At 43.5% G+C, this 24,937-nt stretch overlaps 1 protein-coding gene across 3 annotated transcripts in view; it reads right to left on the minus strand.

Annotated features, from left to right (window-relative positions):
* FYCO1 (FYVE and coiled-coil domain autophagy adaptor 1) overlaps positions 1–24,937 on the minus strand; it is a 79,056-nt gene that overhangs the window by 40,242 nt on the left and 13,877 nt on the right. For 2 of the 3 annotated variants that reach the window (XM_006261946.4, XM_019483528.2), the window contains exons 2-8: positions 21,684–21,868; positions 16,173–16,279; positions 15,010–15,135; positions 8,479–8,585; positions 6,233–6,376; positions 5,322–5,415; positions 1,902–4,532 (exon numbers count right to left, since the gene is read on the minus strand). In XM_006261946.4, the coding sequence (XP_006262008.2) occupies positions 1,902–4,532; positions 5,322–5,415; positions 6,233–6,376; positions 8,479–8,585; positions 15,010–15,135; positions 16,173–16,279; positions 21,684–21,741 (3,267 nt within the window). In that variant the 5' untranslated portion in view covers positions 21,742–21,868. Of the gene's footprint in view, positions 1–1,901; positions 4,533–5,321; positions 5,416–6,232; positions 6,377–8,478; positions 8,586–15,009; positions 15,176–16,172; positions 16,280–21,683; positions 21,869–24,937 lie in introns of all 3 variants that reach the window. The other variant, XM_019483530.2, reaches the window with a different exon arrangement.

Here is a 24,937-nt window from a genome sequence, read left to right on the forward strand (position 1 = left end):
TAGTCCAGAAAACATTTATTAGACTTCACACTAGAGTTGTGTCTCCCCCCTCACCTCCCATTTGGGAATTGCCTGCTGATGAGGAATGAACAATTCAAGTTGAACCAGGGAAAAGCCTGGTCTATTATGTGGCTGATCAATTTCTGATGGGAACCCAAGTGAACTTTGAGCCTAAAATTCATGGCATAATCCCCTTTTGAGGTAATCAGGTTATGTTTGTGGGCCTGTGTATCCTTTAACAGAAACAGCCCAGTCTGCTAAACAAGTAAATATCATCCTAAGAGTGCAAGAAAGAAATATGACATGTACATAAGTAGGAGACTAAAATGCACAAAGTAGAAAGTAAATGAGCTATTTCTCCAAATGATAAGTATCTCAGGGTACAGAGGGATGTAAAAACCTGATCACCCAGGAGGCTTAGTCTCAGTTCCAGAGCTGCAAAAACATACACACACTACTTAATTTTTCAGGGATTTCATCCTACAAGAGCAGGAATTGAACTGGGCTTGCTGAAGCAAAATTTATATCGGTGGCTGTTAAAAAAACCCCTCAGAGTGGGGATTTTCAAAGGCTGCTAGTGGTGTCCTAACTTTGTTCTCTAGCTCTTTGATCATACAAGCTAACCTTAAGATGTGGGCTGAGGGTAACCAATATTGCAATACGCTTTCAAGCGTGCAGTCTGCCTCAAATGCTGCCACTAAGATAGGTGCCAACTACTCATGTCTGTATCAACAGCATAGTAAAAGTAAAGCCCAATGACAACTTCAATGTCAACAATATGAACTGTTTCTCTGTTAGTCATAGCACCCAATGAAAGAGAAGAAGGATCATGTTATAAGCTCTGCACAATTTACTGTGACAGACCTCTTCTTTGAGTGTCATGAGTAAGTTGATGCTGCTTTGCGAGTACCTCTTGAGAAACCACCATTTGGGGTTTTTACACCTCAACCCCTGTTATCAGAGAATCAAGAAGATCTGAGGGCAGGTAGCCCAATGCGGCTATAAAACACCCTGCATGTTAGGCCCCACTTGGATAGCAGGTTTTTTTAGATAACAGTTTTTTTTAAAAAAAATGGTACATTGCAAATTGAAATGTTTCAAGGTCATTGATGAATAAATATTTACTAAAGCCAAGCAGTCATCAAGTCTCAGAACCCATGTTTCAAAAATCTCCTTAAAAAGTGTGCAGCCCCATCCTAGCTATACTGGGTCATTTGTTTTTTAGAGAAGCTGAATCTACTTCAGTATGAAAAGTCAGCAGGACCCAAGGCTGCTTAGCACACTGCAGTCAGGCACATGGTTTTCAGAGACAAATCTCTTTAAATTCATAGATTCACAGGTTAAGGCCCCAGATGTGACTGCTGTGAATATGTAGTCTGACTTCCTGCATAACACAAGCCTTAGAATTTCAGCCAATAATCTCTGCAGTGGAGGGAATTATTCCTCCCTACTATGTAAATCAGCGGTATCAAACTCATCCGGCCCTGTAATCCAGATCACGGGTGTGGGGCTGGTCTGCAGGCCAGATCAGGTCCATAGACCAGTTCCAAGTGTTGGAGACAGTGAGCAGGGCCAGTTCAGCATGGGTGCTGCATGCAGCATGAGCCCCAGATTGGCCATGAATGCTGTGTGTCCAGCAGACTGGCACCGTATCCAACAAAGAGGGCTGGTCTGCCATGGGCACCACAAGCAGCATACATCCTGGTTTGGCCCTTCCTGCCATGTGAAACACATGCTGGATTGGCTCTGTGTGCCACAACCAGTGTATACGGCCAGGTCCAGCACATGCTGGTGAGACTCGTTTGAGACCACCGGCAGTACCATGGGCCAGATGTTAGGTCAGTGTAGACCAGATCTTTGACACTCCTGATGTAAATGAACACTGTACAGCATCAACTTACCTTGAATTTTGTTTGATAATTTAAAATCTCTGTGCTCATCTGAAATTTTATTGAAGACAGCTCTTCTTTGCTGTTCTCCTGGAAGTTCTGTGTCTGTTTCTCAGCCATCTCCAGCTGTGCTTGCAGGCTTGGAACAGCTGCAGCACATACCTGAGCCTCCCTCAGTTTGTCTTGCAGGTTTTGGTTCTCTTGCTTAAGCACAGAGATGTCAAGTTGCAGCCTCTCCTGTTCCTTTGCTGCCTGCTCATCCACTTCATGAAGCCTCTCACTGACTTGGGCCAGCTTCTCTTCTGCAGCCACCTTTTCAGAGGTCAGGGAACAGATCTGAATCCCGAGTTCTGCCATCTCAGTGTTGGTCCTGTGGAGAAGGTCTTTGTGCTCCACATTTTCTGTTCTTATAGTTTCCAAACACTGTTTCACCTTAGAAAGCTCTTCCTTGAGACTCAGCAAGTTCTTCTCCATCTCAGCTTTCTGATGGGCTTCCTTTTCCCACTTCTTTTTCAGAGCCTCCTCTCTTTGCTTGCACTGTACCAGCTCTTGCACATGGCTTCTGTTGAGTGATTCACTTTGCTCTTTCAGCTGCTGGACCAGCATTTTCTGTTCTTCCAGAACCACCTCGGTGACATCCAGCTTGCCTTGCACCCTCTCTCGTTCATCAGCTGTCTGTTGAAGTTTGGCTCGCAGCTCAATGACTGCGGTCTGCAGCCTGGACACTTCACCATGATTGACCTGCAGCTGCTCTTCAGTCACAGCCAGTTTGGAAGCTAGCTCTTGGGTTTTTTTTTCCTGACAGGCTGCCTGCTCCAGCTGGACTTTCTCCACTGAATTCTTCTCAGTAGTAAGGGATTCAATCAGTTTTGTTTGGTGAAGGCACGTTTTTTCCACGCTTAGCTTTTCCATCTCCAGAGCCTCTGCTTTTTTTCTGTGTCTCTCCAGCTCAGCCTCTAGCTGCTTGCACTGCTGCTCCCTGTCTTGGAGCTTCGTATCCTTCTCTGACACCTGCGACTTAAGAGATTCTTCACTTTCCTTCAGGGACAACAAACTCTTCTCCATTTGTAAACTGTTCTGTCTGGCACTCTTGTGCTCTCCTTGCAAGACAGCTAAAGACTCCTTGGTGGCTTCTTCTCTTTGTCTCAGTTCTTGGAACTCAGAACGTAGTGCCTGTAGCCTCTCTTCCAAGAGTTGGTTTTGCCTTGTGGTGTTCTGCAAGTCTTCATCCAGCTGTTTGTTCTGGCCCCGGAGCTTCTTTTCTTTTTCATCCACTGACACCAAGGCATCATCAATGTGACTCTGGAGCTGTTTTTCAGAAGCTCTCAGCCTGGCCACCTCAGCTTCTGAAGAGGCCTTAGATGCCTCCAAGTTTTTCAGCTTCTCTTTCATCTTCTTCTTGGCTTGCTGCAGATTTGTATTCTCAGATTTCAGCTTTTTGTTGTCTTCACCCATTTCACTCAGAGCTAAGCTTTGCTGCTCTGTGCACTCCTCCAAGGCCTTTATTTTTTGGCTGATCTGGTCTTTCTCAGAAAGGAGTTTCTTTTTTTGCTCCTCCAGGCTATGCACGTTCTGACTCAGCTTTGCTGTGCGGTCCTCCAGAAGCTCCAATTGCTCTGCCAAGGCATTTACTTTCTGTCTCTGGGTACTTTCAGTGATGCTGGACTCCTCCTCAAGTTGCTCTTTTTCTTTTCTGACCTCTTCAAGTTTTTTTTCCAGTGAACCCACCCAAGCCTGCGAGCCCTTCATCTGGATCTGGAGGTCAGCTACCTCCTTGCCTTTCACCGTCAGCGCCTTCTGAAGTGCATCCATTTCCTTTGCTATGGTTTCCAGGCTCATAAGTAATTTTTCACTCTCTTCCCTGGAGTCAGCAGCAAGGCAATCATACCTAGATTCCAGTTCTTTCTGTACCTCCTCTTTCAGCTGCAGTTCTTCTCTCACTGTCTTTAGTTGGGACAGGTGTTCATTGCTTAGTTTCTGTATGTCAGCCTTTTCCTCTTCTGCCTGATGAAGTTTTTCTAGTAATTCTTGGATCTTTAGAGCACAGTCATAGTTAGTGGTGGTTTGTTGTTCCTTCTCACCCAAGGAAGCATCTATTTTTGCAATGAGGTCCAGGTTCTTCTGCTCTGTAGAGCTCAGCTTGTCACTAAGCTCACTGATGCAAAGGTCCTTCATGCTGACCAAAGCCTGAGCAGTTTCCAGCTCCTGAGTCAAGTGGTGCAGTCTTGAGGTGCAGGCCTCCTTGCTGGACTCCAGTTGCTCTAGTTTCGTATAGTATTCCTTTTGCTTTTCAGCTGCGTTCAGTTCTAATGACCGCAAGCATTTCTGCAGGTCGTGAACAGTACTCTGCGTGGACTGGGAGACTTCACATTGCTTCTGTAGCTCTGCTATCATCTTTGTCAGCCTGGCGTTCTCTTCACTGTAGTTGCTGCTCTTCTCTTTTTCCACTTGCACTTGTTCTTTCTGAAGGCCAATGGCTGCCTGAAGCTCTTGATTTTCAATTTCCAGCTGATGAATCCGATCCTGAAGCTCTCTCTGCCTCAAATCTGCCTGGTCAAGCTCCACACGCATCTCTTCAAAACCTTCTAGTTGTTCAGGATTTAAGGAATTATTTGCATCGGGGCTAGAAGGATACTCCTGAGCCTAGGAGCAGAGGGGTGGGGGAGAACAAAGAGTTTAGATTTAAAAAACTGTTGCATTTTTCCTGTATCAGATTAGATTGTAACAGGTATTGGCGATGGCTTAATGGTTTTTGATTTATACTGGGTGGTGGTAACATTAATATTCTGGGATTACAGTAAAGCTAAAAGTCAGCATTTTGAGACTCTCGTGTTACTGATAATCCCTTTTAATTACTTTTTTTTTTTGTTACCAGGCATTTTTATAGAGCTCGTGATTCAGGGTCCAAGCACTTATACCAAATTCAGATTCAAAGTTACTTTAATTTGTTATTTATTTATTCTTTGCATGTTATTTAACTAGGGAAAAATCAGGTCAGTCTGCTCTCAGGCCCCAATTTAGCAAGGCATTTAAACATGCACTTCATTCTTGTTGACTTCAATGGCTCTTCAACATGAGTTTGAATGCTTTGCTGGGCCAGGAGAAAATTTCTCAGAAATTATCAGTGATGTTAGTTTTTAGGTTTCCAGTGCTATAAAGGGAAAGCTCCAAGGAAAAGGGGCTGCTTTCCTTGACACTAATGTAAGTTTTTCTAGCTGTCTACAATTGTTTAAACTATGTTTAAGACAACTTAAATGTTGGATTTCGTCATCAATTGAGAATTTATTTTTATTTTTATTGTCAGGGTTTTTGTAGCTTCCTAAAATCCCAAGTATCAGACAGCCTCTAGACTGGCACTGGCTACATCATCATATAAAGATCTGCACTGGTAAGGAAACATGACTGACACACTCTCATTTGTTATTCCATTACCTGCAGGTAGTTGCTCACTAAACTGCTCATGCTTGAACTGCGACTTGGAGGCTTCCACAAATATGCTGAAGAGCCAAGTGAGGACAATGTCCTCCTGTAAAACACAAGGAAAAAACATGCTATTTTGAAAGGCTAAACAAACATACATGCATGCGTGCACATGCACGTGCCCCCTCCGTCAATATGCACAGACACAAATTGTGTGCTCTAACATTTGGGATTCTTTTAGGTACAGCCACAGCAGACTGTGAAGCACAGCAAGCTATTGTGCATAGTCTCTGCTTCAACAAGGACTTTGCACTTGTCCTTGTGGAATTTCATCTGGTTGACTGTGGACCATTTCTCCAGTTTATCCAGGTAATTCTGGGTCCTAGTCCTACCTTCCAGAATGTCTGCACCTCCACCCAAATTAGTGTCATCTAGAAATTTGCTAAGTGTGCACTCCACGCCATCAAATCAGACCTTGGGTTTATTTCTGCACTCTTAAGTGGGATCAGGCCCATTGAAGCAAATGTATGTCATAAGGTCATTTAATACTGTAAGTGAAAGAGGTCACTATTAGTTTGGTCAGAGCCTCAGCTTTTGGAGTAGAAGGAACTCAGATCACTTTTCACTGTCACTGTGAATACCTGAGTCAACATGGGGCATAAGCTAGTGCCCTTGCAGTAGAAGGAACATTCCTCTGGACTTCAGTAGGCATTAGAGTTGGGTCTTCATGTTCAGTATAATAAAGACAATGAAGTCCAGGTTGGGCACAGATCTGCCAGAAAGTAAAGTTTTGTGCTGCCTGTAACTTAACCCTTTTTCCCCCCTCCTCCCTTAAATATAAACATTGCAGAAGACTTTGCAGATCAGCTAGTATATGTTACAGCTCCAACCATCTGCAAAATTATAAAGCTTGTCTACATTACCTTGCAAATGTTGGCCAAGCAGCATCTAAGTCGTAGCCTCTGGATGCCAAGTCAAACTGAACATCAGTGAGCTCATAGAGTTGACCCACAATGTCAGAGCTCATTTTAGATTTCAGAAATGGACTCCTTGCATAGTACCAATCACTAAAAAAAGAAGTCAGTAGTACTGGTTAATACACAGAAAAGAGCATCATTGTCCAAATTATGACATAGAACAATCTGTCACGTCAGATAAAAAAATAAGAGGATCGACTCCATAACATTCAGACTAACCACTGACTAACTCTGATCCCCTCTTTTGGGAACAAGGGGGAGGACCTCAGAGTGGCAGCTGGTACTTGAAAACTTCTTAAACAATAAAACTTTACTTTGGGCTTGAGAAAGGCTGTGGCAGAGGAAAAGGATTTGCTACATATTGGATAGTTACACTGTATTCTCTGGTCTTACATTTATATTTTGCAAACATTTCTTCTTTTTAAGCAAACATGAGCCAATGTAATGTTCACAGCTTTTCAGTAACAGGTTGCACCAACTAGACTTAGGTATAATGAGGCTAGGAACATATGTTACATTTGTCTCTGGACAAATTGTGCCTGCGTTTATCCCAGAACAGAAATATCCCACAATTAGTATGTACATACATTTCCCTTCTAATAAAGGTTTAATGAGCAGCTGAACATGCTACAGTTTTTCTACCACTGGTTCAATGATGCAACCCTGGGATAGCCATTCAGGTGCACTCTGGGATGTATTGTTAGTACTGTGAGTAGTTCTTATCTCACAGACATTTTTAAGATTTATCCCAGGACAATTCACACAGTTCTGACAACTGCACTTTGTACCAGGAAAAAACAGTTTATCCTGGGACAAATGAGATGCCTGTAGGGAGAACTGTGAAAGTGTTCTCCCAGAAGCTCTGCTGAATCTCCAGCACTGAAGGCAGAAAACTTTAAGACATGCAAGCTCCAAAACACCACATATTTTTCACATATTCCCAGCACAAAGCAGAGATAAAACTTTTCATGACCTGCACTTTGCTTTTTAATGTAAAATATACATAACTAACCACTGATGCTTGTTATTTCTATTGTCTAGTACAGGGGCCGGCAATCTTTTCAAACCATGAGGTTGGAATACTCTGGCTCCAGTCAGTTGCGGTCTGGGTGGTTTTATAGGGAATCAACAGCAAAGGGGGTTTACCCAGGTCTGTGCTGGGGCCAGGAAGTAGGAGCTGTGCCAGTGCTGCCACAGCTTTTTCCAGTCCCTGGCTTCCTGGCTGGGGTGTCAGTACAGCTTCTAACCAGAGGGGAGCTGAGTAGGGGCCAGGCAGCTGGGAAGTGCACCCACACTGCTGCTGCCACTTCTCCCTGCACTCCCCATCCCACCCCACCCCTGATCTTCCCAGCTGCAGTACAGGTGCAGCTAGAAGCTGCCTGGCTCCAGCTTAGTTCCCCACCTGCTAGAAGCTGCACTCGCACTGCAGTCAGGCAGTATGGGGCAGGGAGAAGTGCTGGTGATGTGGGTGCAATTTCCAGCTGCCTGGCTCCAGTGCAACTCCTTAATGCCCAGCCCCAGCATGGACATGGGATGAGGCAAAGACTTCCAGCTCCAAAGGCCAGATCCAGTGGCTCCACAGGCGAAATCCAGCTTGCAGGCCATAGGTTGCTAACTTCTGGTATGGTAATTGAAAAGCATAAAACTGGCTAGCCAGTGACAGTGGCTTTGTTTTAAATATTAGTGAATGTATTTCTTTTTAAGAAGTACCCCATTGATGTCCTGGAGTCTAAAAGTCTCTGTCTTCAGAATTAATATAAAACTGGCAATCTTTCTCATACAATCCTGTGCCCATGTGCTTTCACTCTTGCTGCTCTAGAAGGTGAAAGGATAGCTTGGTATCCATATCTATTCACTTCCTAACTCCCCTACTGAGACTAGTAGTGCTGGTGGTAATAACTGCTTAACAATATCAACATCTGTCCAAGAGGAACCGGACTGGGGCCAACAACTCATTTCATACAGGCCACAGAACAACTCTGAGATGGGAACAACTCTCACTATCTGCTGACTGAAGATGGCTATGAACCAGTGACCTGAACTGGACAGGCTTTGTATCCTATTATCAAATTCTTGAGCCAACCTCATGGAGGGTTTTTAATTTATTTGAATAAATGTTGGATCAGTTGCATATGAGCTAGAGATGAACATTAAGCATCTCACAATCCTCACAAAGGTACCTTGATATTTACCTTGTTACTTTGGTGTTCATAAAACATTGCTGCAAGGTGTCAGCTAGCCTTTGGTGTACTAAGGAGTAACGTATAAATGCTCTTCCTTTACCAAGGGATGTTCTCAACTGGGAAGAACAAGCAACAAAACAATAACTTTTAAACACTAAATACATACACTACACATACAGAAAGCATGAATAGCAATTTGGGCTCTTAGAAGTGATGGTAGGTACATCCTCACCAGACTTCCTCACCATCCCAACATTGAGTTGTGGTCTGACAAATACAAGATTGGCATTTTATTGATAGGAAACAGAGATACAGAAGGTAACAAAGGACAGACTCTGCCCCCAAATGTACATATAAAATTATCTTCAGATTATATACGACAAGTAATGTTGAGTTAGATTGTGCCATCATTATACTGCATAATACTATATTTCAGGAATAGTATATCTATTGAAGTCAAAGGGTCAATTCATGAAACAAGGTGCTAGTCAACATAAGTATTGCAGAACTCCTCCAGTTTGTTTGTTTTTGCTTTTGAGATCTGTCTGTTTTGTTTTTACAACCAAGTTATTTGGTACCCTTCAAAATATAGAGAGATGTAGTTAGCGATATTACTATGAAGTCAAGTAGAAGGCAGGGTAGGTTTGCACCTTGTAGACTAAGTGAGTGTTAGCTCTTAAAAACTTGTATGACATATATATGATGCCCCCCAACCAAAATAGACAGGTACGTTGAAAGTAGTTTAAAATAGGTAGATTAAAAGCAGCACCCTATGGGCACTTGAACACCACAAAAAGTGGGGTGAGACTGATTCTCATCTCAAGCACTTCATAAGCAGCCAAACACCCTATCCGCCCAGGTATGAGCCCCCCCCCCAAACTTATGGATTAAAATAAACAATAGTGGTGCACCGGTAAAAGATTTTCTTGGCCGATACTGATAGCTGACTATTAACCAGCCATATCAGCCAATACTGATCTGATCGCTGATTTACAGAAATTCAGTTTAGCAGCTTGGAGAGCCATGTCCTGCTGGTAAGTCTGTGGGCTGGGGGTAGGAGGGTGTATGGGCAGGGCAGATTGAGGGAGTGGGGCTGAGGCTGGGGCTGGGGCTGGGGCAGGGACAGGTGCTGCCCAGCCAGGGCAGTGAATGGAAACCCGGGGTGGGGTGCAGGATGGAGCTGTGGGCAGCTCCCCACTGCTGCACGCACCCCTGGGGGAGGCACAGGAGAGTATGTGCCTCCCTCCTCCAGATTTCTGTGCAGGGAGGAGGCAGGTTGCCCGCTGTGGGCTTGGGGACAGGGGCTGTGTCAGCCAATTCTTGGCGGGGGGGCTGGGCCGGGGCTGGGAGCAGGGTGGGCTCGGCTGCGTGGGGCAGGCAGCAGTGGTGATGCTGGGAGGAGTGGTTACAGGAGAGCTACGGGGAAGCTTGGGGTGGCTATAGCCCCCCAAGCCGTCCCTTAGCGCCGCCCCTGCTTGTGATACTCTGCTCTACTGCCTTTCCGTCAGGAGCCCTGCTCTGCTGATGAGTACAACCCATATCAATTTGTGCTGTAATCCTGCCAGAATTAATAGAGCTAGGTAAGGCTGGGCACTCTCAGCACTTCCAAAATGAATGAAAGCCTCCAGCTGGTGGGAATAGTGTGTGGACAGTGTTGCTGACAGTACAGTTTTTTTGAAAGAGATGTAAAAGCAAAGGCACAAAAAGACGTATTTTAACGTAAGTTTTTCTTCCTTTGAGAATAAGAAAAATAACCCCAGTGGCTTGGTTCACTCTATTTGGAACATCAGAGATGGCTTCATTAATGTGAATGCAGTTTCAATGGGTCCACAAGCTTTCTCACTCAGTGACCTAGTGAATATATACTGCAGCTCCACAAAGAGGGAGGGGAAAAGTTATTCCTTATTCAATATTCTATGATTTCTAAAACAGTGACTAACATGACTTCCTCTCATTTCCCTACTGCCAAACAGAAAACATTCTTCCTGGAAAACATTTCAATTTATGGTTTTAAAGTTTATACAGGTCATCTTTCAACTGCTGATCTCCACCTGAAGTCAGGGGAAATAGCCTAAAATCAACTCCTCTGACTTCTATTGTTTCATTTCAGAAACAGAATCTTACACACCTGCTACCTGAAGTAGTCAACTGATTTTTTAAAAAATCATAAGCCACGAGTAAAAAAAAAAAAATTCCCTCAAGCTTCTGCAGCTATTTAAAGAACACAACATTGTTGAATGGTGAAATTTAAGCCCACCGTAAGATGTTTTAAAAATCTTCTGAAACCTTAAGGCAGACAAGAAGAAATTAGTATTAATTGGGAAGAGAAGACACAGAATTTAAAATCAGTCACCAAAGTTCAATCAAAGTTTCCAAGCTAGATACAGAAAAAGCAAGATCAGATGAAGCTCTTATTAAACTACAAAAATGCAGAAGGTTTCCGTGGTGTAGGTTGTAGCCGTGTTGGTCTAAGGACATAGGCAGACAAGGCTCTTTGGGTATATCTGATATCTTTTATTAGACCAACTCAAATAGTTGGAAAAATTCTTCTTAGCAAGCTTTCAGGTTTAAATACTTCAGTATCTAGTTTGGCACCTTTGATTGAACTTCAGTATTTAAGCCTGAAAGCCTGCTAAGAAGAATTTTTCCAACTATCTGAGTTGGTTTAATAGAAAGTTTCTGTTGTTCATATGCCTCTCACCACATGCAGACAATTACATGCACCATAATCTGGGGCTGATATGGCCAGATAACATAAATACACCTTCATTTTTATCTGAAGCAGGGGTGTCAAACCTATTTGAGTTGGTAGGCATCATTTGAACTACAGGACTTCTCATGGGCAGGATCCAGCACACAGGTCTTCTCACTAGAGTTGCAAGGGCCAGCAAATGAGGAGTAAAGTTGTTGCTGCTGATTTAAATGCCAGGTGGCAATCAACACCTGGAAATTCTGCTGCAGGGAAGGGGGCAGGTGGTTGTAACAGGGAACCCTTGCCCTGTTGTTAGACACTGGAGAAAGAGAGATGGAGGGACAGAGGGCAGAGGGGTTAAGAGAAGGAAGTCACAGGCTGGAGTATAGAGGGCCAGTATCCTCAAAGATGAAACAGCGGCAGTTTAAGGGCTCACCAATTAAGTAATTAGCAACTCATTCACAGATTGAGACTGGAAAGAGATACCTGGCTACTTAAATCCCTACCAGAGGACAGGAAGGGAGGGGGGAAGAGTGTTCAAGCAAAACTGGAATCAGTGTTTGCAGAACAAGGTGTGTGAAGCAGAGGGGCGGGGCTCCTGATGCCAAAGTGGGATGACTTACTTAGCTGGAGGAGACTGTGGAAAGGGGTGAAGCAGCCTACTGGTGAAACTTGAAGGCTGAGAGATTTTGGACAGGATTAGACAAGATATGACTGTATTGTTCCTTTCCTCTTTTTCTTTCTTACCACATAAGTGATCCCAGTGGTTTGGGATGGGATTGTGAGGGGAGGAAGGAGGTCCCATAAGAGCCTGAGTGGGCAGAGGTGTGGCCAGGGCAGCTAGTGCCCATGAAGAGCAGTGAATGGGCACAGGCCCCACATTATGAGACTGGAGTCAGTGGATTTTGAGAGTGGCTCCTTCCAGAGAATCAGGATCCAGGTAGATAAAGAAGCCCCTACAAGGTGATGCTCATGCAGAAAGGGTGAGCCGCTGGGGGGTGGTAAACAGAGCAGGATGCCCATTCGAGGGATAGGGCAGAAGAAGCAAAGAGCAAAAGCCTGGTGAACAATATATGCAGTGGAAACAACCCCTGACTCTGCCTCCTGAACCTAGGTAGATTGAGGTGTGGCAGGAGAGCTAAGAGAAAGGGAGGCAAAGCAGGGACCAGGGGAATCATGACAGGCAGCTACAGCTTCCAGGTGACTGGGGAGATCAGACTGATTGCCTTTATTTTCAGCAAAGCTGTCATAGTGGTGTTAACCCCTCAGTGTTGGCCATGCCAACACAGTGGCTCTGGGAGCCAGAGTAAGAAGCCCCGTGGAGAGATCTAGGGGTAAATCATCCAGCCAAAAAGAAGCCGTGTGGGCCAGATGACCCACTCCACAGGCCAGATCTAGTGTGCAAGCTATGACACCCCGATCTAAAAAAAATGGAAGAGAGGAATGTAGATTTTGAGACGGCATGACAGTTAACTAAACCTTAAGAAAATTTCCCTAGTGTAAATTATGTTGTTTTAATCTGAAGGTCTTGATCTCTATCTTCAACTTTAATCCATTAAAATTGTTACTACAGAATTGTTATATTTCAGTAACTTAATAACTCCTTTTTATATAAAAAAGCGCAGTGACACCACTTGGGAATAAATGGCTAAGGAGAAATAAAGAGGAAAAAAATAATGAGTCCGGTGATATTACTGAAGATTCTTCTCATATTAGGATATAAGCACTTCTTAGAATAATCAATTAACAGACAACATTTTTTCATGACATGCGAGTCTCCCGGTTCAAACAGAAAACCTTTTTTTGCCAAGCTGGAGATTAGACCACTTTAGACCACTATATGTGTATTTTTAAAAGTACTCTTCACAAAAGTCCAAAAGAGATCTGAAATAGAGCATGTAGCTGTCTTTCAAGTAAGACTTTATTTTGTTAAAAACCATAAGTGTTATAAGAATACCTTTTTTATAGGGAAAATTTAGAAAAATTATTTTTTTCAATCTTTAATGAAAACAAAAAAACTTTCATTCTTGTTTTTCTGCTACCACCTTTTCCTTTGTTCCTCCTTCTTGTTACTTTTCAGTGGTAATTTTTAAAATCAGTGTTTTTAGAAGCTCTGAACTGAAAATGTATGTTTAAGAAAATTGCAACTTCTTGTTGATTTCCACCCAACCATTAGCCAGAAGCAGCAGCAGAAGTATATATATTTAAGTGAAACTGAAGTCATCAACAGATATAAAACAGACCTCTGCAACTCGTGCAACTCAACAGGGATATAAAGTAACAGAAAGTCAGGAATGCATTGAATTGGGATTGTGTATGGTTTTGGAAGGAAGCAAAAAGATCACAAATAAAGAAGAATTCTGCAGGGAATGAATACCTGGTTTTAAAGTCAATGGGGTAACAATTCCAGCCCAAAAGGCATGACACTGGCAGAATTTAATATTGGGAAAAGAAATGCCTTAGTTGTAGCCTTGCCTTGTCTTGAGAAGGAGCTTTCACACACACGGACAGCTGGCTCTGAGACTAGAAGTTCTGCCACCCAACATGGGAGGCCTGTGTTCCTCTTACCTCTTCTTCTGTGTATGCAGATGCCTTTTGGGTACTTGGGAAAAATATTTGATTTTTAAATTCATTTAATTGTCTCCCCAACCTCCTGAGCTGAAAGTGGAAATTGAAGAAAGGCTGGGGAGAAGATGCTTCATATCTGAAAGTCCAGATGGAAAGCAGGGTAGGGAGTAAGGGTTTTCTTGATAGCCAAAAAGAAAACTGGAAAAAGGGCCTAAAGAGAAGGAAAAATGGATAGGGAAAGCAGGAACTGACTGCTCTGGTAGCAGTCATGCTAGTCTCCTAACTGGCTCTTTGACTACATGGAGAAGTCTCAAGATAAGTGTCAGGGCTGCTGGCAGGGAAATCCTGAGAGAAGAGATGAAAACTTCTGTATAATCGCCACATCACACAAATAGCACAGCAGGAGACAGTAAAACTAGACATCATGGAAACACTCAGCACACCCTCAACAATGCTTCAATTATCCTCATGTCTGATTCACGTCATTCCTTCCCCCCACAGACTCAGAAAGGATCAACCCCAAAAAACTTCTCACAGTACTTACCTCACTAATAGATTTAACGAGTTAAGATTTGCTCTCTGTTGATGCTGGACTGAGGTTTTATTACTGTGCTGTTTACCAGTGTGTACTTTGCTTAGCCTCATAAGAACAAGTTCACTTTTTATCCTCTTCATGGCAGCATACCTCAGGCGATATGATTACATGGTGTTTTATACCTTCAGAGCACTGTGCAAACACTGCCTGAATAGGGACGTGAAGCCAAATGCTTTGCTCAGTTACTCTCATTCAATCTCGCTGAATGATTGGAAAATGATGAGAAAGGTAAACGTTTGTTTTCTCTCTCATTGGATCAAATCCTGCCCTTATGTAACCTATGCACATGCAGGCTCTACTCCCTTGATTCTATTTTGCTCTAACCCGAGTAGTAAATTATAGGCATTTGCACTAAAAAGGCATCCTTCTCACTGTTCATCGACTGTTTTCTTTTCTTAGGGGAACCAATAACATGACATTAATTCAGATAATTCAGGGCTATGATGAGGTCACTGGGACAAATTGTATGAGTAACTGCATAACTACAGTCTCCTTTTAAATAATTTGGTGAACAATTTAAGGTGGCTTACCTTTTGGATGGATATTCTGCAAAGGTCCAACTTTCTTCTACTATGTAAACAGCAGGAACAGCACGTCTATATCTGTGGGGTTTTGTAGTGCTCCCAGTAGGCATACAGAAATATGAACTACTTGTTGGAATGATTAATCGACCCAGTCTACTTACTTCTGTAATAGACTTGACAAAGCGGATTCCATCATTAGCTCCTTTGACTTTAGCCAGACAGTCACAGAAATAATCCCAGTAGTCTTTCCTGTTCCCCAGCAGCGTGGTCTTTTCTTTCTGGTCAAACTTGGATGGAAAAAACCATCGTGGGTAAAACCTGAAGTCACTGAAATGCATATGGCTATACTGATATCAAGTTCCTCTTGCATGAGTATTCACATTCACAGCTCCGATTAATTTTAATTAATGGGACAGGCATGTGCGAAGAAGGAAGAAGCCCTTGGACTGTATCAGTGAGATCTGGTGAATCTGAATGTTGTACCGTAATTCACAATATAAATCAGAATCCTCAGCTTAATTAGAGAACAGCCATCCAAACCCATTCAGAATTACGTTAGCTGAGTGCTGAGATCTACGATCACTCTCAAAATAATGTCTTGTACTAGTGTGGGTGAACACACTCAGTAAAAACTACCTAAGAGAGGCATATAAATCCACACTGCTCAAGGTGAAAGCAAAAAGCTTTTTTGAAATGACATGTCCATGGTCGAAAAGAGAGCAATTCCTAAAATTATGAAATGGATTAAATCATCTGGAAAAAGAACTGTATGACAGTGATTCAGTCTCTGTCTCCACTAGGGCCAAGTGCCTGGCTAGTTTGGCTATCAATAGTGAAGCTACAGAGGGATTGGCTACAGTGTGGGCTCTAAAAACCCCACCTGTGATCCCTGGCACTTATTCAAATTATTTTGCACAATAATGTCAATCAAAAACCTATGTTATTCAGGCCATTACAATTACACTATTAGGGATAGCTAGATATACTTATCTTGCACTAAAAACTCTCACAGACCTTATTACGAAAAGTTCTGTATGCTAACATAACATGGTGCGTTTCCAAAGCCAAGTGAAAAAGCCCCTTAGTGCAAAATTCCTTGTATTTTCAAAGCAGATTGCCAAATAAAAGACATTACAACAGATATAATAAGCACTGGCCTGCACTTCAACGCAATAACTAAAAGGAAGATGGCTTGTATTGTGATTGCTCTAATACATTCTGATTTTTTTACTGCTATCTAAATACTGAATCTTAAAGGAACATAAAAAAGACAGAAAACCCCTCAGCAGGTCTGACAGAGGAAGTAGCACATGTTGCTTCTTACCTGTAAAAGGTACTCAAGCTTGTAGGAAAATTTTTGTAAGTTGATGCTGTCATCTGTGATTGGCTCCCCTCCTTCTTTAAATTCTTTGCTTAACTCTGTCACAGCATCTTTAAAACAAGACACCAGAACAAGTAACTAAAGAGAGATGTTTGGCATACCTAAGTAACTTTAAACCAATAAATGAACACATGGCTCGCTTCTCTACACAGTGCATATGTGTTCTTTTTCTTTCAGTCAGAGCATTTGAATGAGACTGCAGAATTTTGCGGCTCTGATCACAATCCCATGCTGAGCAAAGCAAAAAGTTACAGGTCAGTGTTAATTTGTAATATTGTTTTATTTCTCTTGCATACATAGCTAGTTCATAATATTTGGCAACCCCACCCTCCCAGAAGCTGCTGTAGAAAGCAAACCAACTGTAAAATGCTGGAAACCTCAACGCACATTTTCCCCCTGCTGCTTTTATGGAGGAAGGAATTTTTTCCCATCTTTATGAACATCAGTGGCTACTAGTCTGCAAGGCCAATGAGAATTCTGGCGAATGTAAGCTGCTGAAGAGGATCAGTGGTTCAGTAACAAGAACAGTCATTTGGTCAGCACATTTATCTCCTCAGTGTTTTATTCTGGAAGGTTTAGAGTGCCCTTGTTACAATACACAAAGGAGGGAAAAACATATTTACAAAACTAGATACAAACAAAATAACCCCTGGTCCTATCTGTAAAGCTCTGCTGATTCAAAGAATCCATCAATCTCAGCGGCTTCTCTTTGACTAGCATCACAAATGACTGATTTTATCGTGTTCTCTATCCCCTCCAAGGGCTTGACCAGGCTTTAGGTCCCCAGGCCAGCTTCATTAAACTGTTTGAGGCTAAGTAGGATAATCCTTTCTTGCTGCAAATCAAATAGGGTCTCTGTGCTGAGTTCCAGCTTTGCTATATATCTTTGCTTTTTCCTCATTTGAAGTGCGAAAGGCAGATGGCAGGGCAGAGTGGCACCTCAGGGCATCTTTACATGTGTGTGGGTGGGGGGTTTCAATTAAAGCAGCTCTCAGGAGCCACTCTAATTAAAGTGCCCACAGACTCTCATATATTCAGTGTCCCGTACTTCAAAATGGTGGTGGGGGCACTTTAACTAAAGCTTGTTAGCTATTCTGCAGCGTGGGTGTGCTGAATGTGACACAGAGGCTGCTGGAGGGTGCTAATTAGCATGCTTCAGCAGACTTGATTAATCAAGTTTGCTCCAACATGTGTTAATTAGCATGTGTCAGAGCAGGGCTTGGGCACATGTATAGGTACCTTCACAGACTAACTGGTTAAGAGAAGTATAAGCTTTCATTGGTGATGGAGACCATCACGTAAAAAAAGCATACAGCTTTCCGAACCTGTTAGTTAAGGTGCCACCTCTCCCAGGGCAAAGGCAGCAGGGCACAGAGGGCATCCTGTCTCTGCTGCATGCACAAATCCAGGGGCACATGCCCCCCAATGCCTCCCCCAGGGGTGTGCGCAGTGGCAGGGAGCTGTGCCCCCTCCTCCCCGGATAAGCTGCCTGTGGCTCTGTCACATGATCTGCCCTGACCCCAGGGTCCTATTCATCCCCTGCCCCTGCCTCACTCCCTCCCTCACTGTGGGGGCCTTGATCTGCACCCCCAATACCCCTTCCATCTCCCCCTGCTCCTTCTCCTTCCTCCTGCTGCTGCCCCTCCCTCCTGACCCATAGTACCCCACATCCTGCCAGGCCATGCAGGGATCCCCCCCTTCCCAAGCTCCAGACCTGCCTGCTCAGACCCCACAGGCTCCAAACCCCATACACACACCAACAGCCTCCCACAGCTTCACAAATTCCACCCCCCCCAACCATACAAAGTACCTGCATAATTTTGCATAATTTTGAGTTTTTAGCTGTGTGATTAAAATTGTAATTAATTGAGACTAATTTTTTTAATCTCACAATTAATCATGATCAATTTTTTAAATTGTTTGACAGTCCTAACTGGTAGGCCTATGTGAATAGGGCAGTATTCGATTTGGATTTGGCCGGTTCAGAGGACAGCGATTTGATTTCGAGATTCGGATCACTGTCCCAAATCGATTCGTCCGAATCAGCTTCAGAAGATTTGGCGCTGATTTGGAGAGATTAGGCCAGAGGCTATAATGGGGAATCACTGAAATAGCTATAATGTTGTCATTTTTTGACAGATTTGGATGAAAACAGCAGGGATGGTAGCTCCTTCTGGGTGCATGAGGCCTGTCAGGTTTCAAGGAGATAGATGCAGGGGTTTCTGGGAAACTGCACCTCAAGCTTCTGAAAGCAAAACTCCTGACATGTGACTGTATGTGTGTGTTAAGGTGCAGCGGGGTGAAAACAGCAGGGATGGTAGCCTGTAACAGGGGGCCTTCCTGGTGCTCAGGCAGAAACAGCTCACAAAAAGGACAGAAAGGCTGCAGACAGAGGCTTATATGCGGTTTCTAAGTTCCTCTCCCAGAGCACTGTGATTGGAAGGGGACTCGGGGAAAGATCACAGTCACTGGACAGCTACAGATGTCAGTCTTCCCCCGCCCACTCCCCCTCCCTCTTCTCAGTTTCTGTTCCCCTGAAAGACTGCTTTCTGAATCTCCAAGTCTTCTCCTGAATCTTTTCCAAATCGATTTGGAGGCTCCAAATTGATTCAGAGGTAATTTTTGGTCTCCCAATTCAATTCGGATTTGGTGATTCGGCCTTTGAATCAGGCCGAATCTTCTCTGAATCAAATCGGCGACTGAAGCTTCGATACACCCCTATTAATTGGAATCTTTCCACACCATGTCTCATTTCCTCTGAGATGTCTTATGAAATAGTGGCTAAAGATGCTCATTTTAATCATATTAATAAATAACAATTTAAATTGTAGAACTAATGTAGTTATTGACCGTTTATGGTCACATATTGACAGCATATATTATTTTGCATGCATACAGCACTCCTTGATTGGAGGAATATTATTTAATTCACTTACTGGAATAGAGGGATGTTACTAGTGAAGTTTCTTGAGGATCAGTATTGGGCTTAATATTATTTAACATTTTTATTAACAGCACTGGGACAAAAAGTATGAATATGCTCAGGAGATTTTCTGATGACACAAAGTTAGGAGGCACTGTCAATATAGAGGAGGACCAGAATATCTTCCAGAAAGAATTGGATGTTCCTGAAGACTGAATTTACAGAAAAGGGATAAAACAACTATACAAAATGCAAGGTTATGCACATTGGAACTAATAATATTGGTCCTCGTCTATTAGAAACAGGGATGATGAAAGACCTGGGTGTATAAATCACAGGGTGACTGGAAGGCACAAATATTATGAGACCACAAAAAAGGCAATTGCAATCCTGGCTTATACGAGGCAATCCTTGCAGAGATAGGGAAATATGAATGGACTATCTAGTACATCTAGAGCTTTATATATTCCATTAATGTCTAGGAAACCATGTATAATTTTATTCAAACACATTCAAGAAAGATTCATTCAAGCTGGAATACTAAAAGGCTTGGCTTGTTCAACCTAGCAAAACGAAGAGTGAAAGGGAACAAATACCCATAAGTAAAGAGCTGTTTAAATTAGACAGTATCAGCACAAGGACAAATAAGTATTAATAAATAAATAAAAGTAACAATGAATAAATTCAGGAGACAAATTAGAAGAATGTTCCTAACTATCAGAGGATCTAAAAAAGTTTTCCAACAAGAGAAGTGAGGGGAATAACCCTAACTGATTTGAAGATGAATCTTCATACATTCATGTGGTTACCTGCATTGGCAGGACTCCAAACTAGCAAGCCTTTTTTAGTTTTATGTCCTACACTTTTGAGCACTGACAACACCTCCAATGAAAATATGATCATTTTTGAGATAAGGAAACTGAAGGACAAAAATACTGTCCAGTGATTTAAGGAGCTCCAAGTTTTTTTAGGAGTATCAAGGAGGATAGTTTCATAGTTTCATAGTTGGTAGGGTTGGAAAGGACTTGAGCAGATCATCAAGTCCGACCCCCTGGCATGGGCAGGAAAGAATGCTGGGGTCAAATGACCCCGGTTAGGTGATTATCTAGCCTCCTTTTGAAGGCCCCCAGGGTAGGAGCGAGCACTACTTCCCTTGGAAGTTGGTTCCAGCTCCTAGCCGCCCTGACTGTGAAGTAGTGCTTCCTGATGTCTAGCCTGAACCTACTCTCAATTAACTTGTGGCTGTTATTCTTTGTTACTCCTGGGATCATCTGGGCTTGATTTTCAGAGATGCTTCAACATCTCTGACTAGAATGCATTGGAGCAGACTCATCTTCTCCCCTTGCTGCTGACACCACCGGTGGCATCTGCAGGCAGACCCCAATTGCAGTTGTCTGCAACCTGCCCCCCTCCCCCGCCCCTGACAGTGCTGAGGCTCCCTGTGGGACCTCGCCACTCGTTGCTGCCACGCTTCTGCCACCTCCAGCACCACCACCGCCTGCAGAAGCTCGCCATGCCCGCCCAGCCTCCGGGGTCATGCGGCATTCATGGGCTTGATTAATCGAGTCTGCTGGAGTGTTCTAATCACAATGCTCCAGTGTGCTGCAGCATCTTGTGTATTCACCTTCCCGCATTTCAAAATGGTGGCAGTGGTGCTTTAACTAAAGATCATTGAACAAGCTTTAGTTAAAGCGCTTCCACCATTTTGAAGTGCGGGATGCTGAATACAAGAAGCTGCAGGTGTTTTAATTAGAGCAGCTCTCGAGAGCCACTCCAATTAAAATGCCACCCCCCACCTTGGAGCACATGTATAGGTACCCACAGTGCTTATAAAAAGTAGGCCAAGAGGCATCTCAAACCTGACATCCAAAACTATTGTTTAATTTTGAAAATGTCTTAGCTCAAGTCTGAACAGGAAATCTGTGACAAATGTGGGAAAACAGCAATGACTTCCAAATTTATTTGCGTCTTATCCACAAAACCATCTTTCGTAGCTCTGTCTCCTCACACCCGTATTTGATTACTCAGGCAAAATTTTCCCTGTCTTCTCTCCCATTCTTCCCTACCTTTGGAGGCCTAACTTCATTGTTTGAATAACATTTTTGTCCCTGTGAATATCTGTGATCCATAAACATGGAAAAGGAAGTTCTGATTTCTCACTTACATTAATTTTACAGGACTGTCTCTCTGCTCATTTTACTGGAGATAGTCCAGATTTATACCAGTGGAAGAGAAGAATCCTGCCTACTGTTTGCAGAGACAGCGAGTCCTAATCCCACAGGGGATGTTTTTCATTGTAAAATTGATACAGTACACAATTTGAGATCCTAAATAAAGCAGAGTAAATTTCATGCAGAATATGAGATCAGAGTTACATCAACACTGAACAAACATAAGTCTCAAATGTCAAATTATAAATGCCACGCACAGATTTCAGACAATTATAAACAAACCAACCTCATGCCCCAATAGCGAAAACATGAGGAATGCAGACTGGTCTGTAAAATCAAGTCTGCCAACAGGCAGTGTACCTTGCAAATCCCGGATAATCCTCTGTAGCTGGCTTTCTCCACTGGTTGCTGCCATCATGAAAACCAGAGGGGCTGCAAGCCTATGATGTTATACTTTTCATCCATCTACAAAGAAACAGCAGATTCCACGTCCATGATGACTACTCAGCTGGTAAAGATCAGTCTTCTTTGTAGCATCTGAATCTCTGGAAGTAGAAGATCTTCTTTATATATAATCTGATACTAATAGTGCATCCATGCTCAGTTGTGGCACTTCAGATTTTTAAATCACATTTATTAAATGGGTTTCTGTAAAGCTGGTTTCCCCCTAGCAGCCCTAACTTACTCCTTTCTTTCTAATTTAACCTTTGCTTTCAGGGTTTCTCTGTTTCCCCCTTCCTCCTATTATCAAAGTTATCCAGGCAATTTGGGCAACAAGTTTCACTCCCTCAATAGAGCTACAACAGAGGCTCCTCTCACTGGCTGCTCCAACCTGGGATTCTAGACAGTTGGGTTTCTGATCCAAGGGAGTTTCTGATTACATGATTGTTTCCCTGCAGGAACTCTATGCTACTCCACTTCTATGTGAGAACACTATTATAAGCATATTTATTTCCCTCTAGTGAGCCTCAGCTTTACTAGCCACAATACCAAGAATGACCAATTCTGCCCTAAGTGAAATAAGGTCTGATTCCCTCCTCTGAGATCACAGGACACTCCTAGTCTGATATGCTCAAATCACTGATAACTGTTGCAGTCCAAAAACTCAAGGCAAGTCTGGTCAGATCTTAGTATATCCAGTTTCCAGTCTGTGTAAAGTAGGGGTGTCAAACATACAGCCTGTGGAGCCTGTGTCCAGCCTGCCGGGCTGACGATAGGCCACTGGATGTTGCAGGGCATGGCCTGCTGCAAAATTCTGGGCCCCTTGGCTCTGCTGGCCATGGCTCTCAGTGGTGAGCTCGGCTCATGGCTGCCATCCTCAGACTGTCACTCTGCGCCTGGGCCTCATCCTCAGGACTTCTCACGGTCCTCAGTCCCTGCACTGCCCCTGGGCCTGCCACCGCTGCACTGGCCATGGCAGTGACCCCTGTGCCTGAGTTGGATCCAGCCTGCAAGGAAGCCTGAGGTTCATATCCAGCCTGGGCCCCCAGGTGAGTTTGGCACCCCGATGGAAAGACTAACATGTTATTTTAAGTTTGCATAGCATCCCTGGATGATAGGGTTGGGGTTTTTTTTAAGTATCCAACTTTCTGCTCTGGTCATAATGACACGTGAATCATAAAAATGGTACATGCAACACCTCGCAGAACTTTTCATCCATAGATATTAAGCCACTTTACAAAGGCAGATAAGCACAAAGGGTCAGATTTGCTTGGTGTCTTAAATTGGGGACAAATTCCTAAAGATCTCACCTTCTGTTTAGGCACCAAGCTAAAGGCCAGCTTCTCAAAAGAGCAAATAGCAGCTCCAATGGTGACACTTACAGCCAGATTTTCCAAACAGCTCAGCACCTAAAATGCTGAAGTTTTTAAAAATCTGACACCATATGGATATATTTTAATATATAACAATAAGGAGTTTAAGTATAACAGCACCTCAAACACTGGTGTTAGCCAATTAAACAAGTGCACAAATTGATGAGTCCTGGTTATCCAACCCCCCTTGGAAAGTACATGCCGAAAAGTCATTTGGGCAGCTGAATTCATTGGGATAAGTGAAGCAGTTGCTGTAACAAACCTAAGAGCAGAGATACAGGATTGCAATAGGGTTCCTTGGCACACAGAGCTAAGACCAGAGCTCAGAGATAGCTGAGTAGAGAATGGGGCAGGGAGAAGTGTGTCCTACTAGGACACAGGAAATATGGTCATTATACACCAGAGGTCAGCAACATTTTTGGGCAGACTGTCAAAGACACCCGTGACCTCAACTTGTAAGATGTTGGCGTGCCAGGGGTGGATGGTGGGGGAGCCACGAGGGGCCCAATCCTTGTTGTGACAATGCAGCCCTAGCCCCTTTGCTGCCGTTTGCCCTGAGGCACGTGCCAAGCAAAATGCCTTTGAGTGCCACACTTTGGCACCTGTGCCGGGGGTTGCCTACCCCTGCTATATATACCCTGTAGTAAATAAAGCTTTAGAAAGAACAAAATCATGCCCCAACAGTTACAAATCAGTTACAAGTTACAATGCTTCAGACAACATTAGAGTACAGAAGTACTGTACTAGATAATGCTGAAGACAACAGTTTGTTATGCGATACCAAAAGTTGAAAGTTAGGGTTTTTTTTAAGTTGTCATTTGAATAGCCAAGGGTTCAGACAACTGAGGATGTGCTGCAATTTTTCATTCTTAAAATGCCTAGAATACCTAGACAGAAAAAGTCCAGAAGGTATTGGAAGAATTCAGATCAGTCACAGTGTTGACGTATGCGTCAATAACTTGTTTGTGAAGGTTGGTCCTATGACCAGAACTCTGCCATTGTGATACAAGACAAAGGAACTTGAAAACAAGCCTTAACAGAACAGACAGACAAAATACATTAAGAAAAGGCTAAACATCTTGTGAGGGCATTTCTCATAATAGCCAACTTTTGTCATCTATTGCTTTCTACTGCCATGCTTTGATGTCACTAATAGGGCTGTGTGAGGCTTCAGACTGTGCTTCAGATCCAGAGAAGCTTTGGATGCTTTGGTGTCTGAAGCAGCATGTCCAGATCGAAGCACTGGCTTCTTTAGGCTTTCCAAAGTGATTTGGAGCTTCTGAACACAGGAGGAGGGGTGGATGTCGTATACTTAGACTTCAGGAAGGCCTTCGATATGGTATCCCACCCCATACTGGTGAACAAGTTAAGAGACTGTGACGTGGATGACTACACAGTCCGGTGGGTGGCGAATTGGCTAGAGGGCCGCACCCAGAGAGTCGTGGTGGATGGGTCGGTCTCGACCTGGAAGGGTGTGGGCAGTGGGGTCCCTCAGGGCTCGGTCCTTGGACCGATACTCTTTAATGTCTTCATCAGTGACTTGGACGAGGGAGTGAAATGTACTCTGTCCAAGTTTGCAGATGACACAAAGCTATGGGGAGATGTGGACACGCCGGAGGGCAGGGAACAGCTGCAGGCAGACCTGGATAGGTTAGACAAGTGGGCAGAAAACAACAGGATGCAGTTCAACAAGGAGAAATGCAAAGTGCTGCACCTAGGGAGGAAAAATGTCCAGCACACCTACAGCCTAGGGAATGACCTGCTGGGTGGCACAGAGGTGGAACGGGATCTTGGAGTCCT

The sequence above is a fragment of the Alligator mississippiensis genome, chromosome 5 (genome assembly GCF_030867095.1).
Source record: "Alligator mississippiensis isolate rAllMis1 chromosome 5, rAllMis1, whole genome shotgun sequence".
NCBI classification, from domain to species: Eukaryota; Metazoa; Chordata; order Crocodylia; family Alligatoridae; genus Alligator; species Alligator mississippiensis.